The following is a 27,756-nucleotide window of genomic DNA, read 5'->3' as shown; positions in this document are numbered from 1 at the left end:
TTTAGCTACAAGTGAGGATAATTTTATGGCATACATTAATTTGCCTAGCACAGGTATGAACAATTATTAATATGTAGAACTTGATTACTTTACCTGGTAATGAAGCAAAATTATACATTTTAATCTCGATTAAAAAATAAGGGAAAATATGCAAATAAAGGAGACTTGGAGACTAAATATGGGAATAAAGTAGCAATTTTCTGAAAGAATATCAAGAGATGCTTTAGAGAAAAGGGAAGCAAAAAAATAATTAGTGAATTAATTGGAGAAAAAAACTGCCTCTGGCCTGAAAAATTTAATCTTTTAAATGAGAGAGCATTCTGAAGGCTGTTAGGCAGGCCAGATGAAAAAACAGTACATTTAGTCTTCTCTTGTAGTGTTAAAATTTTAAGAATTAAAAAAAATCCTTAAGCTATTACACAGTAGAAAATGTTCCCTAAAAAGCACAGAAATCTACTGATAGCAGCAGTAGGTAGTAGAAAGTAACAGAATGATTAATTCAAAGTTCTGATTGCTAAATCCTAAATATGATACCTGTCAAATAATTACCAAGGTGTGAGTTGAAATTATAGATTGTGAGTTAAAATTATTGATATTTCCAGGAAAATTAAAACTTGGGAGTCTTGCCTTCCTTAAGCTGTTTAATGTTTAACCTCAAAAATTAAAAAAAAAAATTTTGTTTTAAAAGAAGAGGAAATAAGATACAACAGTGAAAATCTCAGGATGTTCCTTAGATTTATTAAGCTTTAAATGAGAACAAGAATGTCTTAAGAATGCTTAAAAGAAAAAAGTCAGCAGCTAATTGAATAGTATATTGAAATTTCTTAAAGTTAAAAAAAAAAGCAAGTCAACCAGCAAAGTAAAGAAGGCATAGCCTAGAGACACAGAATGACATTTGTGGTGATAAAACCAGATTGAGTTCTGGAGCAGCCATAAATATAAGACTTGAATAATTGGTACTCCAAGCAAAAGAAGACTTCTGAATATTCATTTTGTTGAAAATGCTTCATTTTCCCCTGCGTTGGGGATCGGGAGTGGTACAAAGCTAAAGAAAATTGCCTATTTAAATGTAACACAACATAGGAACAGATTAAAAAATGATTAAGATCAGAATAATGTGGTCTAGGGAGATGGAATTGAATTTGTCTTAAAAAAGAGTGAAAATCTCTGATAGCCGTGTATTTTGATGAAGAATGTTACTGATTTACATAATCTGTGATTAGACTCAAGGGACAAAGGTACAAGGGTTTAGGCACTCACATTACACACAGATCCCTGGCACTGTATATGGTTCCCTAAGTCCCACTACCCCGTGATCCATGAGCTCAGAGTAAAGGACTGAGTTTACTTAGGAATAGGCCCTGAGAGTAAAGGGCTGAGCTTACGTAGGAATAACCCCAACCCTCTTGCAAATAAATAAGTAAATAGGTAAAATCAGTACTACTTTCATGACAGAGTTAATAGTAATAGTGATAAATCTAGAAGCTTTGTTTTTAGGATGCTTCAAATAGTTGCTTTCTTGGGATTAGATACTATAAACATTGAAAGGAGATACACAACAACATTGTGAATGCCATCTTCAGGAACCCAGTTACACATGAACTGGCAAACATCTTAGAAATATATGATCTTGATTTCACATATTCAAGGTGCTAATGTCCCTTTTGGGGTAGTGGGGGAGCAATACCAAGCATTGAACCCAGGGCTGACCTCACACGTGCAGTGGGAGGGCTAGTGCGCTATATTCCTCACCTGTGGGAGCATTCTTATTTTTCTTTTTTGCCACACTTTGCCCAGAAATGCAGGTTTGGCCAAAACTTTTGTTTTGATGTATTTCAAGAAGTCATTGTCACCCACCTTTACCTCCAAGTTTTTTAGCTTTGAGACTCTCTGGGTCTTTTTCCTTATCTTGAATTCTGATGTTTCTTCCAGCTCTTTATATCAGATTCCTTTTCTCTGAAAGATTTTCTTATGAAATTTAGTGCGCTCTAAAGACAATTGTAAGAATGTATTTTTAGAATCCTTAAGTATGTGGCTTTTCTGGTATCTTTGGAGAATGTTCTTTTGAGTTCTGGTGTGGTAGATTATTTTTAATACCTTTAGATAAAATAGAAAATAAGTGAGACATTACATTCACATTTTTGTTTTAGAATTTGGGGCCACAGCTGGCAGTGCTCAAGGGTCATTCCTGGCAGCGGTTAGAGGGTGTGGTAGTGGGGGTCAAACTGGGGTCTTTTGCATGTGAAGGTAAGCCAGTAAACTATATGACACCCTACATTCACATTTTGAAAAACTCTAAAGAAAGAAAACACAATTGCTAGTATCAGTAACAAAACTACACATCCTTTTGTTAAAAAGAGGATGGGGATATGTTAATTGGGAGAACTCAAGAAACATATAAAACCAGTACTGGAAAAAATAGAAAAACATATGATTGTTGTTTCATTGTTGCTGTTTTCTTTGGGTATTTGGAGCGGGGGTGGGAGCAGCTCCCAGTGGCCCTCAGGATCCTGGGCACCCTATAGGCAATTCTTAGCAAATGACTTACCCTCTGTACTTTCCCTCTGGGGTGTGTGTGTGTGTGTGTCTGTGTGTGTGTTCTGCTGGTAATCCGTGAGCCGCACACATACAAGGCAGGTATGTTATTCTGAGCTACATTCCCGACCATCTAGCAGCATTTAAGTAAAAATAAAAAAATCATAATTTGGAGGTTGTGTCAAAAAGAAACTATACTCATGCCAAAGGCATTTAGAGCCGTTAGAGACCTATGTTCACTATGAATATATTTGCAAATGTATTTGTAAGTCAAATGTAGCAATATGTAAATAGTACAATATAACATGAATAAATGATGCTAAGAGATAAGCCTAGTAGCCTGGGACACTTGCATGCAGGAAGCTTGGAGTCAATTCCTTAGCATCACCTAATCTTCCCCAAGTGTCCCTGGAAGTGCTCCCCAGGAACTCAGCTAGGAGTAGACTTGAGCACTGCGGGGTGTCACCCCCAAACAAAGAAAAAGCAAGTGATGTTTATTCCGGGAGTATGATTTTTAACTTACAAATCAATTAATATGGGCCAGGAGAGATCTCAACAGATTGGATGAATGCTTTGCTTAAAGGAAACTCAAGTTTGTTCCCTGCCACCACATGGTCCAGTCCCCTGGGCAGTATCATCCATGACCCAACTCTTACCTGCACCTGAAAAAGAAAATCAAATATATGTCACTAAATTCATTGGATAAGGGAGGGGGGAAAAAACATCCCATATATCCACATTTCATTCCAGTGAGACATCTTACGCTAAGAGAAATGTTCGATTTATTTCTTTGTCATATTTACTTAATGTGTATACTTTTTAAAAAGGGCATAATGCTATTGCATTCTTTTTTGACGGCTGTTCACTTTATTGCCAAATACACACATATTTTATAGAGGGTCTTGGCTTAAGAGGAAGGTCCAATCACATGAAGTTTAGCATAACTGACCTATCATCTTTCCAACTCTTCTTTGTCCCTGCCTAATCCCAATTAGGGCTAGATGCTGCAGTTAGGAATGACTAGCTAAGCATAGGTGACAATTCTTGGGGGGTTGGGTGAGACTCAAGGCCGGATAGCTGGTGCTTGTAAAATGCTCCCAGATTCTCCTAACTGGGTTGCTATGCTGGGACAGGTCTTATCTGCTATGTAGGGAGCTATTGCATTCTTTCTTTTTTTTGTTTTTTTGTTTTGTTTTGTTTCTTGTGTCCCACCTGGCGATGCACAGGGGTCACTCCTGGCTCTGCACTCTGCACTTACCCTGGCAGTGCTCAGGGGACCATATGGGATGCTGGGAATCCACCTGGGTCAGCTGCATGCAAGGCAAATGCCCTACCTGCTGTGCTGTCGCTCCAGCCCTATTGCAGTCTTAATAAATAAATTACAGTTAGTATAAATATAACTTAAATGTAGGGAATTCAAATTTATGTAACTTGCTTTATTGTGGTATTTCTTTTAATTTGATGTATTGTGGTAGTCCAAGACCATACCTCCAGTATCCTCAAACTGTCTGTGGCTATATCAAAGTATTCATTAAGCAAAGTTCATTATGTATTTATGAATACTTTTAGCAGATATGATAGAATGGAAGTTCCTTACCTTGGTAAAGGCAACTTGAAAAGCCCTACAGCTACCTGTTATGCTTATTTAACAGCTACCTGTTCTACTTGAGCAGTGCACATACCCTTACTCTTATTTAAGTATACTTAAGTATACCCTTATACTTCAACAATAGAAAATGAATGCTTTCACCTAAAATTGGGAAGAAAGCCAAGCTTTTTACTTGTGATTCGTTGTTAAAATTAAACTAGAAATTTTAATCAGTAAAAGAAATAAAATATATTAAGATTGAAAAAGAAGGGAGTAGAATTATCTTTAATCCAGGTGACATAGTTGCATACATAGCAAATTCTAATTTAATTTGAATTTTGATGTTGCCTTTGGGCCGTACCTGGTGCTGCTCAGGATTTTACTCCTGGCTGTGCACTCAGGGATCACTCCTGGTAGAGCTCCGCCATGTGCAAGGCAAATGCCTAACCTGCTGCACTATCTCTCAGCTCAGATATTAGAATTTTAAGTAAGATTTAAATTAGCAAGATGATAACATATAAGGATAATATACAAGAATCTATTTTTGATATAGCAGTGAAGTAAAGTGGATTAAAATTTTATTAGTAGTAGATAGAAAACATGACTTTTAGACTTTATTTTAAGCAAATATATATAAGATCTGTTATTCAGGGTGGCTTGAAGAGTTTTTCAGTTTGCAGATTGGAAGACTCGATACCAACTAGTTAAGGTTTCACAGTTTTACTTAGAATGCTCTATAAATTCAAATTCTCAGCAGACATTTTATAAAAAAAAGTATTGCAAAAGTGCTTTTGCCAAAATATACTCTCAAAATTAGTGATTTCATTTGGAAATGGACAGGCTTAGGAAAGTTAGACTAGTTTTGACAACAAAGTGAGAAGAATGTTTCCTTCTTTTCTTAGTTAGGGGTCTGTACCTGCCTACCTCCATGACTACGAGGGCCATTCTTAATGATGCTTGGGAGTTGGTCATGCTGTGTACTGGGGATTGAACCCAAGCTCTTGCACATGCAAGACAAGTGCTCCAGCACTTGAGCTGATATCCCCAGCCCCTATGTTTCCTTATTTTAAAGATCATGGTATTGACATATGGTAAGGCACATTGATAGGATAGAATATGGGATGTAGACATCACAAATGATTAATTTGACAAAAGTAGTAAAGGTATCAATGTAAGTGGAGCCTCTCAAATATTTTTATTTAAAAATTTACCTCTACTCTTACTTACATATAACATGGATTACAGGGGAAGAAAACATTAGAAAACATTCATAACCAAGACAAGCAAAGATTCTTAATACCTAAAATAAGAAAGATAGGTTTTATTAAAATAGGAAGTTTTCTTCTTTTGGAGAGACCCATAAAAAACTGCTTACAAACTGGGAGAATTTGGATTAATGAGTATATATAGAAAAAAATCTTAATTCTTTAAAAAAATCCAATTTAAAAATATTTGAATGGTCATTTCATGAGTTGATATATGAATTGCCAGTGATTACATGGAAAGAATGCTCAAGATTATTAGTCCTAGAGAAATAGAGATTAAAACAACAATTATGCTGCTACCAACTAGAATGACATACCTAATAGAGTGACAAAACTTCAAAAGATTCATAATTCCATGTTGGCAAGAATGCTAGTGGAAATCTGATCCACCACGAATGTATGTGCTAATGGGAATGTAGAACAGCTGACAACTTGAAAAATTTTGTGAGCAATTTCTGAAGCTTAAACATATGCTTACTAACCAGAAATTTCAGGAAAAATCTGTTTACTGAAAACAAAAATGCTTTATGTGGGCCCCAGAGATAATCCCGGTATAGAAGTTAAAGTGTTTACTTTATATGTAGCCAACCCTTGCTCTATCCCCAGAACTACATATGATACCCCAGACACCATCAGAAGTAATCTCTGAGCTGGTAGTAAGCCTTGACACTGCTAGTTGTGCCCTCCGCCCCCCTCCCCACTCTGCACCACCACCACCAAAAAACAAAAAGATTTACTTGTGACTATCCTGAGCTTCATTTTAGAAAAGAAACAGGAAATAGGAATCAAATTGCAGCTTATTCCCTACACTGGACTATACATAATTTACTACTCAGGAACAAGAAGGAACAAACTACTAAGATATGAAACAATTTGAGACAATGTAAGAAACTTGAAAAAGGAGAGGGCACAGAGCAAACACTTTCACAAAAGTATATGCTGTATCATCCCCTTTACACCTTTTGCTAGGCAGAATGTAGTTAAGAGAAAGTATGGTTGCCTGGAGTAAAGTGGAGATGTGATTGGCTGCTAAGTTCACAAGTGAACATTTGGGGATAATAACATTCTTTTGATAGTAGTGATGCTTACTTTGATGTGCATATTTGTCAAAATCTGTGAAACTAATAAAACTGCAGTTATGATTTCAATTGTTTATTAAAGTTGCTTGAAATTTTTAGCTTTCTTATTTGGGAGGGCATGGGGGAGGAGGAGTGGCAAGCCGTGTTCCTGAGGGTCCCAGGCCACTCCTGGTGATATTTGGCCTGGCAATGTGCGAGTAAAGATTCAGTGATTGGACTGAGGAGGCAATGCTGTGGACCACCAGTGCCACACCCAGCATTGCTTGAGGACCATTTGATCTTGGGGTTCAGATTTAGGGGTATCCACATGCAAGGCATGTGCTTCAGTGGCCCTCATTTTAGTATTTTGATTGCAACTTGAGTCTTCTATTGTTATTCGCTTATTTAACAATTACTTGTTGGGGCCTGAGTGATAGTACAGTGGGTAGGGTTTTTGCCCTGCACATGGCCAACCAGGATTTGATCCCTGGCATCCCATATGGTCCCCTGAGCACGTCTAGGAGTAATTGCTGAATGCAGAGCCAGGAGTAACCCTTGAGCACCACCAGATATGACCCCGAAAACTAAACAAAAAACAACAAAACCCCACCAAACCCTATCCTCCCCCCCAAACCAATTACTTGTTATTCTTTTAAGTATGTAAAAATTGTCTAGAAACAGTGAAGACAGGTTGCCTCTATCAGTAGAAAGTTTTGAAATACTCTTAAAATGTAGACCTGTGGGTGGGAACTTTTCATTTGTGACAAAAGAAAGTACAGATACATGGGACTGTGTCCGTATTTCATATCCTACTGTTTTGGTTCTCTTGTAGTACTGATGGGGTGCACTCTTCTGTTGTCTATAGAATATAAATTAGAAAAACTGCCAGTCTGTGCAGTAAGTATACTTAAAATTGAGGGCTTTAGAGCTGCTTATGGACATTTTACTGTAATCGTGTCTATTGCTCCCCCTGGTGGTTTATGTCTTATTTGGAGTGACATGAAAATAGTTACCTTTTGGGGATAAATTTCATAGAAGACTTCAAAAAACTATTAAATTTTTATATTGAAAAACTACCCATTAACTTATGATCTCAAAAGAGTATTATCCATACTTCTTAATATTCTTCTGTGCAAAAGATATTGGGAAATCTCTAAGAATTAGTATATGTATTCCGAGTGATGTTGGAACATTTTTTGGTGCCAAAAGTCAAGAAGTTTCTGCAGATGGGAATTGTTGAAACATGAAACTTAATCTGAGATAGTACCTAAAGATTAAAACTGGAGTGGGTGGAGAAATAATACAGTGGGTAAGGCACTTGCGTTGCATGGGAAACTTGGGTTCGATCCCCAGCATCCCATATGGCCCCCTGAGCACCACCAGGAGTAATTCCTGAGTACAGAGCCAGGAGTAACTCCTCCTTAGCATTACTGGGTGTGGTTCAAAAAACGAAAAAAAAAAAAAAGATTAAACCTGGAACAGTTTGATTAATAAATAATAAACATTTGATTTTAATTCATAAAGTAAAAAGTCATGAGTCCATGCTGACAAGAGTAATTGAATACACCAAAAAATGGGGAAAGAGACTAGCACATATACCAGGAATATTTCAATGACAAGGGAAAGAGAAAATCACTTAGCAGAATAACTTAACAGTATATACAATTTAAAGACAATTGAATAAATGAATGCTATACTTTGCTATACGTGGGTGAGAGTTCAGGAGAAATAGGATATTTATGTAATTCTAAAATCATCTTCATAATTTTTAATGCAAAAGGAAGTCAGTCACTTTGGCCAAGTTATCAAAGTTAACACCACTAGATTTAGTGACAACTTGAGTCCTTTGATAAGAAACACTATTGTAATGATTTTGGTATTCCTGTCCTAAACTATCCTGATTATTAGAACACATCAGGAAACACAGACTGAGGAACATTTTAAAAAATGCCACATTTAAACATTCAAGATAATTAAAGTCAGGAAGAATTAAAAGTTGTCATTAACTAGAGGAGGCTAAGGAGGGATTATTTTGAAAGTTATAAAATTAATAGAATTCCAAAATATCCCTCACCCAGCTTCCTATAATGTTTATAACTCACCAAAACAGTACATTTCTCAAAATCAAGAACTTAATGTTGGAAAAAAATTTTAATTGGTAACAATACCATCAGCTGTTACTGTCACTGTCATCCCATTGCTCATGGATTTGCTCGAGTGGGTACCAGTAACGTCTCCATTGTGAGACTAGTTGAGTGAAAAAAACACATTTGAAAGCCTTTTCCTTCTCCAGGATTCTGTCCAGAACCCCATACTACATACATGGTTGTTTCTTTAAAACTTTTATTGCTGAGTAATTTAAAATCATTGACTTTTGTTAAGTCAATGATAGTTTATTAAGTGGTTATTAAAAGCTTTGTTTTTTCTTTTTTTATTGTGAGAAATTATTTAGATTTTGCTTTTTGGAGGCTACTTCCAGCTCAGGGACAAACCCACACCCCAACATCCAAAGCAGGTGCTTTGAGTCTTCTCACCAGCCCTAATTTCCATGTTATCTCTGAGCGTACTTGGAGAACAGTTTCACTTAACATTTCTATGTAAGTTTATTAGTGAGACTATATTTTTGTAAACTCTGAAAGAGATAATTTTCATATGAACTGTGTGCGTATGACATTATCTGCTTAAAATAGTTTGTCTATTAAAGAAGATACTCACTTCAAAGGTATCCTTACACAAAATAGAAGACTTAGATTTAATTGGGCACTCAGATTTAACAAGTAAGAAAGAATACCTCTGAGTCACAGGATGGCTGGAGAGGGTGACTGGTTTTTTCCCTTCTTTGTTCGTCTGATTTAAAGTAGTGCAATTCCAAAAAGTAGAGAAAATCTTTGATAAGGGTTGTTGACAAAAGTTGGAACTTGTTCTTTAATATTTAACTTCTGCTGAGTGCACATTTAATGCTACTGCCCTACCCAGGTAATAAGTACTGAATAATCCAGTCCTTGTTTTATTCATCATTGTAATCCAAGGAGCAAGCAAGAAAGGTAAAGAAGGGTAGAAATGAATAGTTGGTGACTAAACATTTCCTCCTTTCAAAATTACACTAACTTATTAAAGAAACTACTACGGTGAATTTTGGCGGTATGGGGTTTTTGACATGGTGACAGATCATAGAAAGAGTCACTGCAGCTCAGTTTCTCAAAGTCACGCTTCAGGGGCTTTTTGAAAGCCACTTACTTTCCAGTTAAATGTGATCACTGGCACATTGGTTTGCCTTTGAGAAAATGTTTTTCTTCTTTTTCTTCCTTTATACACCCAGTGAGGCTCAGTGGTTACTCCTGGCTCTGCACTCAGGAATTACTCCTGGCTGTGCTGGGGACGGGGTGGGGGGAGAGTGTGTATGAGATACCAGGGATCAAACCCAGGTCAGCCTCGTGCAAGACAAACATCTTACCTGCTGTACTATTACTCAGGCTTTGAGAAAAGGTTTTCAAGTTTTCATTCAGACCAGGTATCAAATATTTCATAATCTATCTAAAAATAGTTACACAGATTATCACTCATACTTTTGAGTCATAAGAAAATTGATCATGGACCTCAAATATAGTGCAGGGAAAGACCAGCTGCTGGTTCATCAGGAAATAGAGGCATGAAATTTATTCTGCACTAAAATTGTGTCAAGAGATTTGTTGCCAAATAAAAGTAACAAGGGAAAAGATAAGCTGTAAATTTGAATTGAAGCTAAATAATTTTGAGGGCTTTGAAGTTTTTTTATACTGTGCCTTAGAAAACCACTAGCAACTTTTTAAGCACAGGAACTAGCAATTTGAACATATGTTTTAGAAAAATTACTGTGCTGGCAGTATAAAGGACGATAGATTAATCCAGTAGTCTTAAACATACAGAGTTATATAAATATTTTTAATTATTATTCTATAATACTCTTTAATCATTCATTAAGTCCATGGAATGCTTGTTCCTAGTTTAATTGGGGTTTCCAGGTAATTGAAACAATACTTCAAGCTTAGCTTCAGTTTCATAATGTACAACTTTTTAAACTATTATTCATGACCCAGTTTCAGTAAATAGATTATAACAGTTTGCTTAAATGTTGCAGTACATTTCTGCCTTGTCTTTTTCCCATTAATTATATTCTCTAGGCCAGAGTTTCTCCACTCTGGACCCAGGATATTCTAAGGAAACACTGTTGAAAGTCACGTAAATGGGCAGGGGCACAGCATGAGAGTGAGGGTCAAAAAGGGGAGCGAGGGCTGGAGCAATACAGCGGGTTTTTGCCTTGCACACGGCCGACCCGGGTTTGATTCTCAGCATCCCTTATGGTCCCCTGAGCACTGCTGAGGGGTAATTCCTGAGTGCATGAGCCAGGAGTAACCCTGTGTGTCGCCAGGTGTGACCCAAAAAGCAAAAAAAGAAGAAGGAGGGAGGGAGGGAGGGAGGGAGGGAGGAAGGAAGGAAGGAAGGAAGGAAGGAAGGAAGGAAGGAAGGAAGGAAGGACTGCAAGTGCATTAGCCCCAAGAGTAACCCCAAAAGAAAGAGAGAGAAAGAAAGAAAGAAAGAAAGAAAGAAAGAAAGAAAGAAAGAAAGAAAGAAAGAAAGAAAGAAAGAAAGAAAGAAAGAAAGAAAAGGAAAGAGAGAGAGAGAAAGAGAGAGGCTGCAAGTGATATATGATCAGAATAGGGTCGAGAAAGCCTGCTCTGGGGCTTGGTCTCATTTGACTATGTGCTTTTTGTGGAACTACTACTACTACTAGTAATCTGGTACTATTACTACAATCTTGCCATTACGTTTAATTTTCCTCTTCACGTTTTCTCTGGTTGTAAACTAAAAACCAAAGGTTACTAGAATAAAATAGCTATTAACTTTGTCATCTAGTCTGTAAAACTAAGGCAAGCACCAAGAGGTGCTTTTCTCTTTAGAAAAATATAAACTTTGCAAAACTTTTAAAACTTATTTATTTATTTATTTTGCTCTTTGGGTCACACCCAGCAATGCACAGGGGTTATTCCTGGCTCTGCACTCAGGAATTACCCCTGGCGGTGCTCAGGGGACCATATGGGATGCTGGGATTAGAACCCGGGTCGGCAGTGTGCAAGGCAAATGCCCTACCCGCTGTGCTATCACTCAGCCCCAAAAGGTGTAGACTACAATGTTTTTTTTTGGGGGGGGGGTCACACCCAGCGATGCACAGTGGTTAACTCCTGGCTCTGCACTCAGGAATAACTCCTGGCGGTGCTCGGAGGACCATGTGGGATGCTGGGAATCAATTTGCAAAACTTTTGAGAAGATAAGTAGATTTTTTTTCTTTCTTTTTTGGTCCCACCTGGCAATGTACAGGGGTTACTCCTGACTCTGCACTCATGAATTACTCCTGTCGGTGCTCAGGGGACCATATGGGATGCTGGGAATCGAACCCTGGTCGGCTGCGTGCAAGGCAAACGCCCTATCTGCTGTGCTATGGCTCTAGCCCCTAGATAAGAAGATTTTTACTCTAAACATTGATGGCAGTTTGATGAAGTTTTAAACCCTAAACATTTAGATTTACTTAGAACATTTACTGAGGTGGAGGATACAAACTCATGCTTTGCATATGTGATGCTCTGGGTTTAGCTTAGTTACACATACACACAACACACACACAGGCACCACAAAAGAGGTTTTATTTGTTGTTCTTGTTTGTATTGTTTTGAAGAGCCACACCTGGCTATGCCTCAGGACTTACTCCTGGCTCTGTGCTCCTGGCTATGCTCAAGGGATCATATGGAGTGCCAGGAATTGAATTCTGGTCAGCTGCATGCAAAGTAAATGCACTATCCACTGTACTGTGTCTCTGGCCCCCCACAAAAATATTTATTGGGCACCTGTTATATGCGAAGAACAGAAGTAAAAATCTCCTAGGCTCTGCCTTGAATGGGGGAGATATGTAAATAAATGACAAGCATTTGTGGACTTATTTTTTTCACCTTAACTAAAAATTCCTAATTCCATAATGCAATATAACAGTTGCTCCTATTGTTCCACTAAAGAAGGAATACTGTTTAATAGGGAGATAAAATGCTTAGGTAGATGACTTGTTTATTAAGTGCATATTTGAATTAGGTGGTTGGGTTCTACCCACCTGTGCTCAGGAGCTGTGGTGCTGTTCCCAAGTGGGAATAGGACTACACCTAGTCGTCAGCTGTCAATAAGACGAGGCCTGGTAGTACTATGGTATACTAGGTGTGGGCTGAAGGGGGGTTATGGTGCCAAGGATCAAACTCAGGGCTTCATGGTTGCACTCCAGCACTTCAAGCTATCGCCTTGACCCTATATTTGAATTTTTTTTATTAGATTGTTTATGTGTGTATTGCTGTTTGAAGTTATATTTATGTGGCTCATTAATATAAAGGCATTTTCTGCTATAATATAAATTTTGCTTTTCGCTTGCTGGCTACAAAATCACACATCTGGGAACAGTATGGATAGACTAGATCTCTATAACTTTATACAGAGTATGAACGGAGGCAAAAATGCTCATAAAAATACTAGCACTCATTAACTCAGGCATTTTTGTGTTAAAACCAAAGAACTTATTAGTCTTAGATTGAACTTATACTTCCTGTTTTGAGATCCAGGTTGTTGACAGCATCTACTTCAAAAGAAGGTAATTTTGTCCAACTTAATGAGCTTTTGACTGTTACAGGGGGTGGGGAGAGCAAATTGTAGATGAGAAATTGTTTTTGTAGCTTATTTATTTACACCCTTAATTATTACTCAGACTAAGGTGTTGAAAAGCATTGAAGTTCTTGAGGTTACTAAACTTGCTATTGTTTCTTCTATTGAGAATTTGTTTTCACTTGCAGTTTTTATTTTTTTATTAAGAGTTTCTCTTTAATTTGAGAAAAGCTGGGCTTGATCCTGTCATAACATACCAGGAAGCATCTCTGTGAACAACCAGTGTTTCTGTGCTTTATTGATATTACTTCTTTCATTAAGAGCCTATGAATTAACTCATATAAAAACAGTAATGTAATGTTCTATTGTGCAAATAATTGTAGTTCTTATTTTGTTTATGTTAACTGTATAAATGTTAACTTTTAAGTTCTTAGACTGCAGTTATCATGGAGTAGAAATTTCAAAACAGTTTACATTCATTTAAAAAATATTGTGGTCCACAACACATGAATACTCAAGGGCAATGAAATATCTGTCTGGTTAATCTTATGTTTAAAAGTTGTTATTTACATTCTTTTACATTTTAAGTATTAGGAATTAGTTTGCTATTAAAGATGAAGGAGAATGGAATTTGGAAGAAATTTCAAGAATGCATTTGAGGTCTGACAATGAATTTTTATAGAGAATTTACAAACTGATACAAACATTTGTAAAAGTTGAGGTTTTTTTTGTTTTCTTTGTTTGTTTTTTGCTTTTTTGGGTCACACCCAGCAATGCACAGACAGAGATTACTCCTGGCTCTGCACTCAGGAATTACTCCTGGCAGTGCTCAGAGGACCATGGGAGTCAAACCCTGGTTGGCTGGCTGCATGCAAGGCAAATGCCCTATCCACTTTGCTATTGCTCCAGCCCAAAAAAGTTGTTATTTTTTTTAAAAAAAAACAGTGAGAGGTGGCTTGTTAACTTACTTTATTTTAAAAGAGAAAAGGAGTAAAAGCCACGTTTTACTTGCCTTTATTTGCAAAGGCTGTCTTTGTAAAGATTGTCTCTGGAAGAATAATTTAAGAACTGGCAACAGGGGCTGGAGCAATAGCATAGCGGGTAGGGCTTTTGCCTTGCACGAGGCCCACCCGTGTTCAATTCCCAGCATCCTATGTGGTCCCCTGAGCACTGCCAGGGGTAATTCCTGAGTGCAGAGCCAGAAGTAACCCCTGTGCATCGCCAGGTGTGACCCCCCCCAAAAAAAATAACTGGCAACATTGCCTCTAAGAAGAGGAATTTGATTTCTATAAGGTTGGATGGAAGGCAGATTTATTTTTGAATGCTCTGGAATTTCAAACAAGCTCAAACTGTAGTCGGATTTTGAGCCATGAATTGTTACAAATAAAAATTTAAAAAGATAAGTATTAAAAAAAGTTATCTTGATGCAGAGCAAAGAGAGATCTAGCTTGTCTAGTAGGAATCAACTGACTTCCACAATCAGCTTAGCGTCATCAATTCTGTAATATGCTGTTTCACAACATGCCTTTGGCAGTTTGTTGTGGTAGTTGCAGACAAGCAAAGGATAAAGAAAAACATTGACAAAGTTTCTGTTGTCAGCAATTACTCAACGGTACGTATAATTTCAAAAATAAATTAGAAATTGAGATATTGAGTTATTGTTTAGTTTTCTTTCTATAATAGTCATTTTATAAACCTAGCTCCTTTTTGTTTGCTTTCAGTTGATGCTGATGAAATTAAAAGGCTAGGAAAAAGATTTAAGAAACTTGATTTGGACAACTCTGGTTCTTTGAGCGTGGAAGAGTTCATGTCTTTGCCCGAGTTACAACAGAATCCTTTAGTACAGCGAGTAATAGATATATTCGACACAGATGGGAATGGAGAGGTAGACTTTAAAGGTAAGAAAGTAGTTTTTTAAAAGTCCTTAGATAGTAGTTTTAAAAATGTCATGAGTTAGATAATTTTTGAGTAGTGATACAGCTGTGTACAAAATATCTGAAAAGTTCATTTTCTTAAAATGCATGTATTGATGATCTGAAATATGTTGTTAACGTGAGAATCTGTGGTATTTGAACCTTAATAAACTACCTTGGTTATTAGTGATCCAGTTTTTCTAAAAAGTAAACTTAAAAAGTAGGATTTAGTATTTTGTCTCTAGCACTGTAGCACTGTCTTCCCGTTGTTCATTGATTTGCTCAAGCGGGCAACAGTAATGTCTCCATTGTGAGACTTGTTACTGTTTTTGGCATATCGAATATGCCATGGGTAGCTTGCCAGGCTCTGCTGTGCTTGCCAGGCTCTCCAAGAGGGATGAAGGAATCGAACCTGGGTCTGCTGCGTGCAAGGCAAAGGCCAAAAAACAATATTAAGGAGTCAGAGAGGTAGCTCAACAGACTCAGCACAAGAGCCCATAAGTGGTCTCCAGTGTGATCTCCATGCACAGTCCCCCAGCACCATAAGGCGTAACTGCTGAGCACTACCAAGTGTGGTCCCTAACTATCCCCCTCAAAGAAGAAGGAAACAGCAGTATTAGAAGTTGCATTACTGAGGCTGGACTGGTAGCACAGCAGGTCGGGCCTGATAGCACAGCAGGTAGGGCGTTTGCCTTGCACGCGGCCGACCAGGGTTCGATTCCCAGCATCCCATATGGTCCCCTGAGCACTGCCAGGCGTAATTCCTGAGTGCAGAGCCAGGAGTGACTCCTGTGCATCGCCAGTTGTGACCCAAAAAGCTAGAAAAAAAAAGTTGCATTATTTAAGCCTTTAAAACACAATAAAACACTAAATTATCATTATAAACTAGTAATAAAGACAATAGAGCTTCTGCTAATATTAACTTGATGCATGATTTTATACTTAGTTCTCTAAATATTTTGCTGGGAAATCACCAACAGATTTACTTAGTTTAGGAACTGAATGTTAAGTGATTTAAAAATGATTGTGACCATTCCTCAAGCAACTTCTTAGACTTTATTTAGATTCCGAATTGTGGACCCAGAAATCTGGAGGTTTTTGTTCTAGCAAAACAACGTATATAATCATTATTTTATACTTCCTATTATAGTCATTTCAGGCAGAATACAATATATGTTTTTGAGTGTTATGGTTCATAGTATTTATTTATACAATTTTATTTGATCTTTGAAAACGCAAAGTTAAAGTATGAGAGAGAGTGTGTGTGTGTGTCTGTGTCTGTGTATCTGTGTATAGGGAGAGAGAGATAGAGAGGGAGAGAAAGAGTGAGAATGCATGCACAGAAGACCACAAGCCTTGTGGAAGTTTCTAACGTGTCATTTCAGTTTTAAACACTGCTAGTAAATTTTATTTTGCAGTGGGAAATATCCTTTTATGGGGCTGGAGCAATAGCACATTGGGTAGGGTGTTTGCCTTGCACTTGGGCGACCCGGGTTCAGTTCCCAGTATCCCATACGGTCCCCTGAGCACCGCCAGGGGTAATTCCTGAGTGCAAAGCCAGAAGTAACCCCTGTGCATAGCCAGGTATGCCCCAAAAAGGAAAAAAAAAAGAAAGAAAAAAAGAAAATGTCCTTTTGTGCGTATGTAAGGTAAACATTGTTTTTCTGTAGAAATAATTTATATTTCTGATATGTGATTTTTTTTGTTCTTAGAATTCATTGAAGGAGTTTCTCAGTTCAGTGTCAAAGGGGACAAGGAACAGAAGTTGAGGTGTAAGTATTTTTCTTCATTGCCTTTTCTTCTTACACCAGTAATTACCACCTTATACTGTGTTATAGCCTTCTTTTAAAATATTTTAAAAGTCATCATTTTATTCCAGTCCTTAGTAGACATACAGAAATGTTACAATCTGATGAACATTCTTTTAGGATGTTTACACTTTTTTTTCATTGGTTTTTTGTTGGGTAGAAGGGAAAATAGAAATTCCTTCTACTGAGGATAGTCAGTACATTTTTTAGGTTATAGGTTGTGGATTTTTTTTTTAATTAAAAAATGGCAAGAAATATTCTAATGTGCTTAGGTTAACGTGTTTACACACATTGTATTTAGAATTTTCAAACCTGGAGGCTGGATGATAGCACAGCGGGTAGGGCATTTGCCTTGCACGCAGCCAACCCGGGTTCGAATTCCAGCATTCCATAGCCCCCCCACCCCGACCCCTGAGCACCGCCAGGAGTAATTCCTGAGTGCATGAGCCAGGAGTAACCCCTGTGCATCGCTGGGTGTGACCCAAAAAGCAAGAAAAAAAAAAAAAGAAAAAAACCAAAACACAGAATTTTCAAACCAGAAGTCCACTGTGTATTATACAGCTCATTTCTATTATAGCAAGCATCTGCTATCTTTTTAGATTATTCAACTCTTTGCTGCAGAGCCATTTTATTTAATAATAGTTTTCTGAGGCACAATAATAATTCTTTTTGCAAGATGAACTGAGAGTTAAATATAGTAATAGCAAGTGCTATCTCTTAATAACTTTTGCATGTATCATGCACTTTTCTAAGCAGTTCATATGTATTGTCATTCAGTACTCAAAAAGTTCCTGGGATTTTGGGACTGTTACTTACCCCTTATACACACGCAAAAGCTGAAGCTTAGCAATGTTAAATACTGTCACCTTACGCTACATTAATTAGTTCAAACAACTTTGACTTCATAGTCCATATCCTTAATCAACTACACTAAACTACATCTAAAGGTAACTATGTTTAGGAAGGAACCTTCCTTAGAGTTATACTTTGTTATACTTCTAGATGTTTGATATTATACATATTACATCTCAGCCGAAAGTATTCTAATTGTCTAATAATTGCCATTGATACTCCTTACTCTCCTTTCAGTTGCTTTCCGAATCTATGACATGGATAAAGATGGCTATATTTCCAATGGGGAACTCTTCCAGGTGCTGAAGATGATGGTGGGGAACAATCTGAAAGATACACAATTACAGCAAATCGTAGACAAAACCATAATAAATGCAGATAAGGATGGAGATGGAAGAATATCCTTTGAAGAATTCTGTGCTGTAAGTACAAAAGCACTAGATCCTTATTAGAGTTTTAAAGCATATTTGTTTTAAAAAACACTTACTAGAGAAGTTCTTACCACTGTCTTGCCTTTAAAATTTGATTTTGCCTAATTGCCCCATATTCTGGTTTTAAAAAGTTTTCTGTTCTGTCAAAATTATTATTCTCAATAATTAATACTCATTATTTGATAGAAGCTTCAGGAATCTTACTAGTAACCTTTTTGTTAGTAGTTGCACAAACTTTGTAACTAGATTATATGTATTTTTTTTTTCTTTTTGGGTCACACCCAGTGATACACAGAGGTTACTCCTGGCTCTGCTCTCAGGAATTACTCCTAGCCGTGCTGCGGCGGCCATATAGGATGCCGGGGTCAAACCCGGATTGGCTGAGTACAAGGCAAACGCCCTACCTGCTGGTACTATCGCTCTGGCCCCAAGATTATATGTATTTTTTAAGCTTTTAATATTCATATTTATTTTAGGAGTGGTCAGTTGCTGGTGATGGACCCAGGTTCTCACATATACAAAGCATGTGTTCTACAAAAAAGTCAGGCACGTTAGGTTATATTCTTAAATCTCACTTAAAAATGACTTTTAATTGCCAAAAGAAAGTGTTGTTGCAAAGAGATGGCTGAAATGTTTGTTGGGAATAGCTTCCTTTTATATGGTTGAAAGAGAAAGTTTTCTTTCTTATCCAAGCTGAGAATCAGATTATGTAGGATATTTGAGGTGCTCTTTTGGGGGCTGAAGCACTAGTATAGCGGGTAGGTTGGCTGCCTTGCAAGCAGCTGGCCCAGGTTCAATCCCTGGCAACCCATATGGTCCCTTCAGTACCACCAGAAGTGATTCTTGAGTGAAGAGCCAGGATTTATCCCCGAGCACCACCGGGTATGACCCCAGAAGCCCCCCCACTAAAAAAAAGCCCCAAATCAAAGTGCTGTACTGGCTGCTATAATTGACAGTTAATTATCTACCGAAGCATTAGATTGATTTTGTTTTTGTTTCGTGGTTCTGGAAATAGAACTCAAAACCTCCCACATGCAAGGCATGTACTCTACATGCTCTCTGCTGAGAGACATATCCACAACCTAGCTAGAGTCTTTCATTTCTTTGGGGGAAAAAAATCTTCTGTACATAATTTCTTTTGGGGAGTGGTGGAAGGCCTTGGGCAAGATCTCTTGAAGAGAGACTTGAGTATTGGTGCCACGTGCGGTTATAAGTGTGTTCATTATTCCTCTCATTTCTCCTCACCGTTGCCAAAGATAGTTGAAGGACTACTAGCATCAGACTGAGTGTGATGTGAGACCAGCCTGATGAAGCATAACACGTAGCAGCCAGTTTTTAAAGGAAAGAAAGGAAAAAGGAGATTCCAAGCTTTGGGTGAGACAGGCCAGTGTAGAGGAATGAAAATACATGTTTAGGTATATACTTATGCCTAAGTATAAAACATGTTTAGATGTTTTATACTTAGGCATAAGGAGAACATTGAGCTAGATATCCAGCATTTGTGAGAAATTACCTTTACTAGGGGCTGGCTGGTGTCTGCCAGCCATGTTCAAGGCCCTCTCCTGGTTATGCTTGACCTGACATTGACAAATTGGGCTTGGATCCAGTGATGTGCTGGAGACCACTAGGTCCATCCCTCAAGGGGCAGTGAGACATTTGGTACTGGAGATCACCCTGGCTTATCTTACTCGTATTTTTGAAGGGAATGGAGAAGGAAAATGTTTATTCTGTGCTTTCAGTCAACCTCTTTTTCATCATTTTTTTGGTGTTATTTTTATTAAGGTTTCTCAGTCTGTGTCAGTGAAAGAAATGGAAAAACAAACTTTAAAAAATAAATATTCTATATGAAAATTTGAGAGTTCTTAGGAGACAGATCATACAATTGATTGGAAATGAAAACAAGAATGGTGAATTGAGTACATGTATCTTTGCTTCTTCCCATAACTGTAGAAGAATTAGATGTATTTTATTATTATTTTTTTGTCTTTGTTGTTTTTCATTTTTTGGGCCTTACCTGCAGTGTTCAGGGCTTATTCCTGTCTCTGTGCTCAGAGATCACTCCTGGTGGTTCCCAGGGAACCATATGGAGTGCCAGAGATCAAACCTGGGTCGACTGTCTGCAAGGCAAGTGCCCTACCCACTGTGCTTTTGCTCCAGCCCAAGAATTAGGTGTACTTTAAAAGAAAAGGCCATCAACCCATAAGGACAAAGTGAGCAGCAGAGAGTATAGCAATTAAATTTAACAATTTATAAAGTTAACTAGTTAACTGAATTTTACTAGAGAGGAAAAATGAAATGTAGTCTAATCAGTTATCCTGAAAAAACAAAACAAAACTAAGAAATAGCCAGATTTTTGTCAGAATCCCTGAGAGGCTCAGAAGAGGTGGTAAAAAATAACTTGAAAATATTAGTGAGAGAGGCTAACCTGGAGAATGCTTAAAGTCTTTTTATGAATAATTTTGTGAATACAAGGCCAGTAAAATACTTAAAAATGAAACACCAATCACTCATTATTGAGTCCAGCAACAGACTCGGAGGACTAGAGCCATGCGTAGTGTGACCTCCAGCATGCATGGCCCGAGCAACAATGTCATTAGGACTTCACTGCTGCCAAAGTATAGCTGGAACCGGTCCCCTAGGCTCCTGAACACCATTGGAGAGTTCTACTCCTTTAGAAAAAGTCATCATTATCCTGTGGAGTATAATATATTGAATCATTTGTTTATTTATTTTGGGTTTGGGGCCCACATCATCTATGCTCAGGGCTTACTCCTGACTCTGCAGTGCTCAAGAATCACTCGTGATGGTTCTTAAGGGACCATGCAAGACAAGTGCCTACCTGCTATATTATTTCTCAGGCACCTATATTAAATCCTTTCAGAAAAAAAAAAGTAAAGCCAATAAAAAAATCTTTGAAGCGTTTATATTAAAAGCCTATTTTAGGAACCAACAGCTGATTACTTGTGCTTCTAAAAAGAAAATGGAGGGAAGGAAATCCCTGGCAAAATTGAATAAAATATACTCAGAATCTAAAGTAATAGTCCTCCTGGAAGGACACAGTATCTAGTATATCTTACAAAAATAATCTGAATTTAAGCATGTTAAAGCAGGGAACAAAGAGAGGGTTCTATAAATTTCCAAAGAGCTAGGATAGAGAGAACTGTTGGGGCTGGGTGTGTGTGAGGGACTGCATACAAAAGCTCAGGAATGATAACAGCATAGTTCTCTGGGGCAGAGTTGGACAGCAGAAGACAGTAAAACAGTTATCTTCACAATCTTGATGGGAAGTTATTTCCAAATTAGAATTCTCTAAAAACTATAGACATACTAAAGACATTTTCTGTTATGCAAGGCCTTCCTTTTTTTGGAAAGTACTGAAGGATGTGTTCCCACTGTAATAATATTATATAAACCACAAAAGCTAGGCAGGACCCAGAAAATCCATCATGAGAGAAAAGGAAATCTCCAGAATGCTGGCAAGGGGAGATCCAGAGGGAATAGGCCTAGACTGTAGCAGGTTGAAAGCTCCGGCGGTGATTTCAAAGAGTAAAATAGGCAGAACTATGTAGTAGATTTGAATGTATTGGCAATGGAAATTTGGGTTGAATTACTGATACATAGGAGTACCCCTAAAAGAGAAAGATCAGTTACTAGTTGTAACAAATGCATTGAAAAGAAAGTATGTGAATCTTTTCCTGCTGTAAATAGTAGTTGATATAATTAAAATGAATTAATTTCTAATTAAAGATAAAACTATTAGAATGGGAGATGAAAATTCCTGGATTAGAGTTGTTATAATATAGAGGGGGATACCTACAAAGCTAACTACCCTCTGTTACAGTTGTTAGTAGGTAGTATTTACAACTTTAAGAAAAAGTCATATAGGAATGTTGTTTAAAGATCTTTCCGAATACTGAAAATCAGGTGAGGCAAAAAAAAAAAAAATGCAAGTGATTGTCTTAGGTCAAGAAAGCAGAAAGAATGAAGACATGGTGCAAACTGCTCTTTATACAGCAGAAGATACAGAGCTGATTGGCAGTTTTAACTTTATATTTTAATAATACAGATAAAATTGTGTATCTCACGGACTCAAATGTTGAGTGAAATAAGGTAGGTATGAAGAAAATTTCATTTATGAAATTTATAGAAACCAGTCCTTGCTCTTTTAAAGTCAGTGTGGCTACCCCTGTGTGTACCAGGGCTGGTGGGAGGAGCTGGCCCGTGCTGGAGCGTTCTGCTAATGGTCCAGGTATTGCTTCCTAGATGGATGTTCACTCTAAAAATTCAAACAAGTTCTAAACATTAATTCTTATTTCTCTTTTTTTCTGTCCTCTTTTTATTTAGGTTGTACTTGATAAAAATTTATCCCCTAACTGTAACAACTCTATGTGAATTTTGACTCCATTATTAGGGGGGGTGGCAAATGTGTAGAAAATTTAAATTCATTTGATGTTTTATTACCATCTAGAATAGACTGACACAAGTTCATATTTTTGTTTTGGGGAGCCATACCTGGAGGTGCTCGGGTACTGCTTCCTGTACCCTGTTCTCAGGGGTCACTCCAAGCAGTGCTTAGGGGACTATGTGGTACCAGAAAACAAGCCCAGTTTTACCACATGCAAAACTTACAGAATCTCTGGCCCACATAGTTTTCGAGAACAACTTTTATTTTTATTTTTATATTTTTAAATTAGTGAATCACCATGAGGGTACAGTAACAGATTTACACATTTTCATACTCGTGTTTCCCTCATACAATGTTCGGGCACCCATCCCTCTACCAGTGTCCATTCTCCACCACCAGTGAACCCAGTATCCCTCCCACCTCCCAATCCCATCTCCCCCTCCCCCAACGACCCCCTTCCCGCCTCTGTGGCAGGGCATTCCCTTTTGATCTCTCTCTCTCCTTTTGGGTGTTGTGGTCTGTAATAGGGGTATTGAGTGGCCATTGTGTTCAATCTATAGTCTACTTTCAGCACACATCTCCCCTCCCGAGCGGATCCTCCAACCAGAGCTTACTTGATGCTCCCTTCTCTATCTGAACTGCCTTTTCCCCCAGCATGTGAGGCCAGCTTCCAAGCCATGGAGCCAACCTCCTGGTGCTTATTTCTACTATTCTTTGGTGTTAGTTCAAGAACAACTTTTATGGTGTCACCTGTTTATAGAAGTTAGGAAAGAATCTGCAGTGGATCAAATACTTTTAACTTTTTTGTTTTGGGGTCACACCTGGATGTGCTCAAGGATCATTCCTAGTGGGGCTCAGAGATCCATATATGGTGCCGAAGGCATTGAATCCAGGTTGGCCACGTGCAGGACTAGCACCTCTACCTACTGTAATATCTCTCAGCCTTCGATGGCCTGTTTTGTATTTCTTTGACCTAAAGACTATTTCCTTACAGGTGGGGGTAAGAGAAATAAGAATTAATGTCTAGAACTTGTTTGAATTTTTAGAGGGATACGGGGGACATTGGTGGAGGTGAATGGGCACTGGTGGAGGGATGGGTAAACGATCACTGCATGAGTGACATGCAGACACAAAAGTTCTTAAGTTTGTAACTATACCTCGGGGTGATTCACTAATAAAAATTTAAAAAAAATTTTTTTTAAAAAGCACTTTTCTACTTGTCCCATCCCTCTGTTCATATTCTTAAATGATCTAGTATTTTCAAAATAATATAGCTTTAGTCACATACTTAAGATTTGTCTTTCTACAACTCCTATTAATAAAACAAAAGATCATGGTATGCCAGAAAAAAAGAATATTTCCTTACATTTTCAAAGGTTTAAAAAGAAGTTTAAGGGAAAAAAATGCAAAAAAAAATGCTAATACTTATACTCAAACACAAGAAAATGTCTGCAACTCTGGTAGAAAAACACCATAAAAATTCTAATTTAGGGAAAATTTTTAAATATTTTAAAATATTTAAAAATTTTAAAGTTTGTTTTTAAAATTCTAATTTTGATAAAGTCACTAGACTAATCAGACCATGGCTAAGCTTTACTTGTTCTTGTCTGTTGCAGGTTGTAGGTGGCCTAGATATCCACAAAAAGATGGTGGTAGATGTGTGACTCTTTTTAAAGAGCATCACCCAACACTTTTGCTTTCTTCTCCATCTCTGAAGATCTGCTCAAGACGTCCAGCAATGCTCTCTGTGTATTTAAATGGAAGTATTTTTCTCTGTGAAGCCACATTTTCCAACATGAGCCTCATGAAGCCAACTAAGTGTTATTGAACTCTTATTCTCTCAATAACTCAGTGTAGCACTTTAAAGTCTGAAGGACAGCAGCATGAAAAGAGCATATCAATGTGGGAAGAAAGGGAAGGGGTTGGCTTTTTAATTTATTTTTCTTCATCTTTTATAACAAGAAAGTATCTATATATACATATGTAAATATTTATATATAGATATATGTAGCTTTCTATATGTGTAGTAGGTTGGCTTTAATTTAATATACTTGATTCAGAAACAAAATGATAGAGTACAAAAGTGCCAAGCAGAACATAAAACATCCTTACTTTTATTTCACACAGTTTTTATAAATAGCTAGAAGATTGTACAATTTGAGCCGGGTGTTAGGCCAGCTATTTCCCTTCTCCTGTGCTTTCTCCTTTGAGAGATTGACAAAGCATTTGTTAATGTCTTCTTATTTACCTTAATTACATTTTTGTAACAAGTTTGTAATTTTATTTATACCTATGAATATATTTCCAGGGACTAAGTCTCATTGCTAAGCAGCTTTTAGTACTCTCTGCCTGAGGAGAAAGTATAGTTCAGTGCTACTGCCAAGAGCTTGTTCTTGTGTTCATACAGTGACTGCAAAATTTATGGCTGCTTCCTTCTGCTACTTCATAACTAGGAGATACCACATTCATTAAATGTCCCTGAGTAAATGCAAGCTATCAGTTGTGATGTTATGAAGGTCAGAAGCTGAGGCAATCATGATTTATCTTAGACATTAATGAATACATGAAATAATCATGTAATTGCTTAAATTATCCATTTGTTTGATTACGTGGGTAAATAATGTCATTAAACTTTTTTTTAAATGTTTGAACCATGAATTTCCCTTCTGTGTTTCAGAAGATCTGCAGCTAACCTAAAAAAATTGGTGGTAGTTAATGTGCATGTATGTATCTAAACATCCACACACATTTGTGATTTAAATCAAAGAAATCTTACTAATTTATATGCCACAGAAGAGCAAGTTTTTACCTCTTAAATTCCTTTACCACAAGGCATAGAGTGCATGATGGTTTTCTTGATTTGCCCATATTTATAATGGATGATAACAATAAATTTGTGTGATATAAAAGTAGTGTATCATGTTCCATCACTTGAGATTTTCCCTTCCTTTTTCTGCAAAGGTACTACTGTTGGCTGGAAGAAACATTTTGGTTAGCTTTTTAGGACAGTGGTCTTTCCCTATATAGTTTTTGTATAAAAACTGGTTTTATAATCATGAGTGGAAAGGGGCAGGTTGAATCATGGTGAATCTTAAAATTGGGCGTCTTCCTGCCTTTGCTGTTCCTTCAACTGAGTGCTGCACATCATGGGCTCTGTCTGTGAGAGAAAAATCCCGGTGCTTGGTGTCCTTGCATGACATGGAGTTTTGCATGTAGATCGATTTAAAATGTACCTCTTGTTTACATAATTTGCATAATTTTAAAAGATAATGTTGCCAAACTTTGGAAATGTTAATGTTCAAACTGAAAATCTCCACTACATGTAACTTTCTTCCTCTGGATCAGTACGTGGCTTCTTATCCCAGCCAGCGATTTGATCTGTTCCAGTGTCAACTGCCATGTGCTCTGCTTCAAGGGGGAACTAGTCTTTTGTGAATTTTTTGTACATAAGTATTTGTTACAAAATATTTTAGCAAATGCTTTCTATTTCTCTTGCTTGTGCATATCTTGGCTGGCGTTATAAAAGAAAAAAAAAATAGTGCAAACATTATTTCCTTACTGGGGAATGAGGGTCTTACCTTTTCTTTTTTTTTTTTCTTTTTTTTTTTTAAAGTGTGTGGGTGGGTGGGGGTGGGGTGGTTTATGTTGAATGTTTAGTTTTTCTTCTGCATGAAACGTCATGTTGTGGGATCTTTAGAAAACTTCATACTGTATGAATAAGAAAATAAAATATTTGAAACTTGCTTGAGTGTATTCACAGTGGTCTTTGAATAGTTTCGTTCTTTTAATTTTGTTGTTGTCTTGGGGTCAGACTTACTGGTACTCAGGGCTAACTCCTGTCTCTGCACTCAGGAATTAACTCCTGGCGGTGATCAGGGGACCATATGGAATTCTGGGGATTAAGTCCATGTGGCGGTCAGGGCAAACGTCCTACCAGCTGTATTATATGGTCCTTTTAATGATTTTTTAAATGTTAAGTTGATATTGATCTAGAACTATAAGCCATAAGTGAATCTACTTTATTAATGGGTAGTCAGCTATTACCTATTGTGTAGACAAGACATTATAGGATCCTTTCAATCATTTACCACACGTGCTTGTTTCTGTTACAGGGCTTTCTACTTCCCCCACTAGATATCCTGTACAACCAAGTCTCATTCATTTATATTCTGCTCGACTGGAGCTCCCTTTCTCTCCTCCTTTTTATACATACTAGTATATCTCACATGTACTCCTCCCACCACTGAATTTAACCTCTTCAGACATAATTTTTGTACTATTTGTCTATTACTGAAATAAAAACTCCACAAGGGCATTGACTTCTGCCCTTGATGACACCTTGTTTATGAAGGTTGTAATTTTATAATTCTACTCGGTACTTTGTCACTTTTTATAAAATTCATTTAGTATTTTTTTGACTAGTATTAACTTGAACTTATGCTGTGATTTTGATGAGTTTATGCTCATTATGGTAATACCCATTTGAGGCAAGTAAGGTACCTACCCCTGAATAGTAACAGGCTATTTGGGGATGTTTTATACTCAGAACACCAGAATTGTCAGATATGCACTAATTATAACAGTCTGCACTCCTTTCTGTGGCCCCTTACAAATTTGCTAGAACAGTTATTTAAACCTAGACCAATAGATGCATTTGTCTTAACCCTCCTTAACTCAGTTTTGAATTGAAATGACAGTAAAATGGCAGTCTCCAAAATGTAAATACATTTATCTGGTAAGTGATTAGTGATTTTTGCAAATTCATTTATCTGGTAGGTGATTACTGTCCAAAATATGTAAGAACTTATACAATGCAATTTAAAAAAAAAAACATTTGATGGGCAGGAAAGATAGTACAGTGGGTAGATAGGGCACTTCCCTTGCATGTGACGGTCTCAGGTTCATCCCTGGCATCACATGTGGTTCCTTGTGTCCCACCAGGAGTAATCCCTGAACAGTCAGATGTAAGCCCTGAGCACTATGCTATGTGGCCCAAAATTCAGAATATAAAAAAAAAAAAATTTGAAAATGGGCCAAGGAACATTTCTACAGATATAGAGCAGTCAATAATACATATATGCTCGAGTGGGAATGCAAATCAAAAACCATGTTTTAAAAAGGTGCCATTCAAAACCCTCCATGATATTGAAGTTAAAGGTATCTTCAAAGATGACACACAACTGATCAACCAAATGGAAACAGAGATAAACAAATTGGACTATATTAAAC

The 27,756-nt window shown here is 37.3% G+C and overlaps 1 protein-coding gene across 1 annotated transcript in view; it reads left to right on the top strand.

Moving 5' to 3' along the window:
- PPP3R1 (protein phosphatase 3 regulatory subunit B, alpha) overlaps window positions 1-26,165 on the top strand; it is a 66,220-nt gene extending 40,055 nt beyond the window's left edge. Inside the window, exons 3-6 of the mRNA XM_055120315.1 lie at window positions 14,840-15,016; window positions 16,744-16,803; window positions 17,929-18,113; window positions 24,144-26,165. Of these exons, the coding sequence (XP_054976290.1) occupies window positions 14,840-15,016; window positions 16,744-16,803; window positions 17,929-18,113; window positions 24,144-24,191 (470 nt within the window). The 3' untranslated portion in view covers window positions 24,192-26,165. The remainder of the gene's footprint in view (window positions 1-14,839; window positions 15,017-16,743; window positions 16,804-17,928; window positions 18,114-24,143) is intronic.
- The last annotated feature ends 1,591 nt before the right edge of the window (window positions 26,166-27,756 follow it).

This window comes from Sorex araneus, chromosome X, assembly GCF_027595985.1.
Source record: "Sorex araneus isolate mSorAra2 chromosome X, mSorAra2.pri, whole genome shotgun sequence".
NCBI lineage: Eukaryota > Metazoa > Chordata > Mammalia > Eulipotyphla > Soricidae > Sorex > Sorex araneus.
The sequence above is the reverse complement of the archived record's forward strand: the minus strand, read 5'-3'. Positions and strand labels throughout refer to the sequence as shown.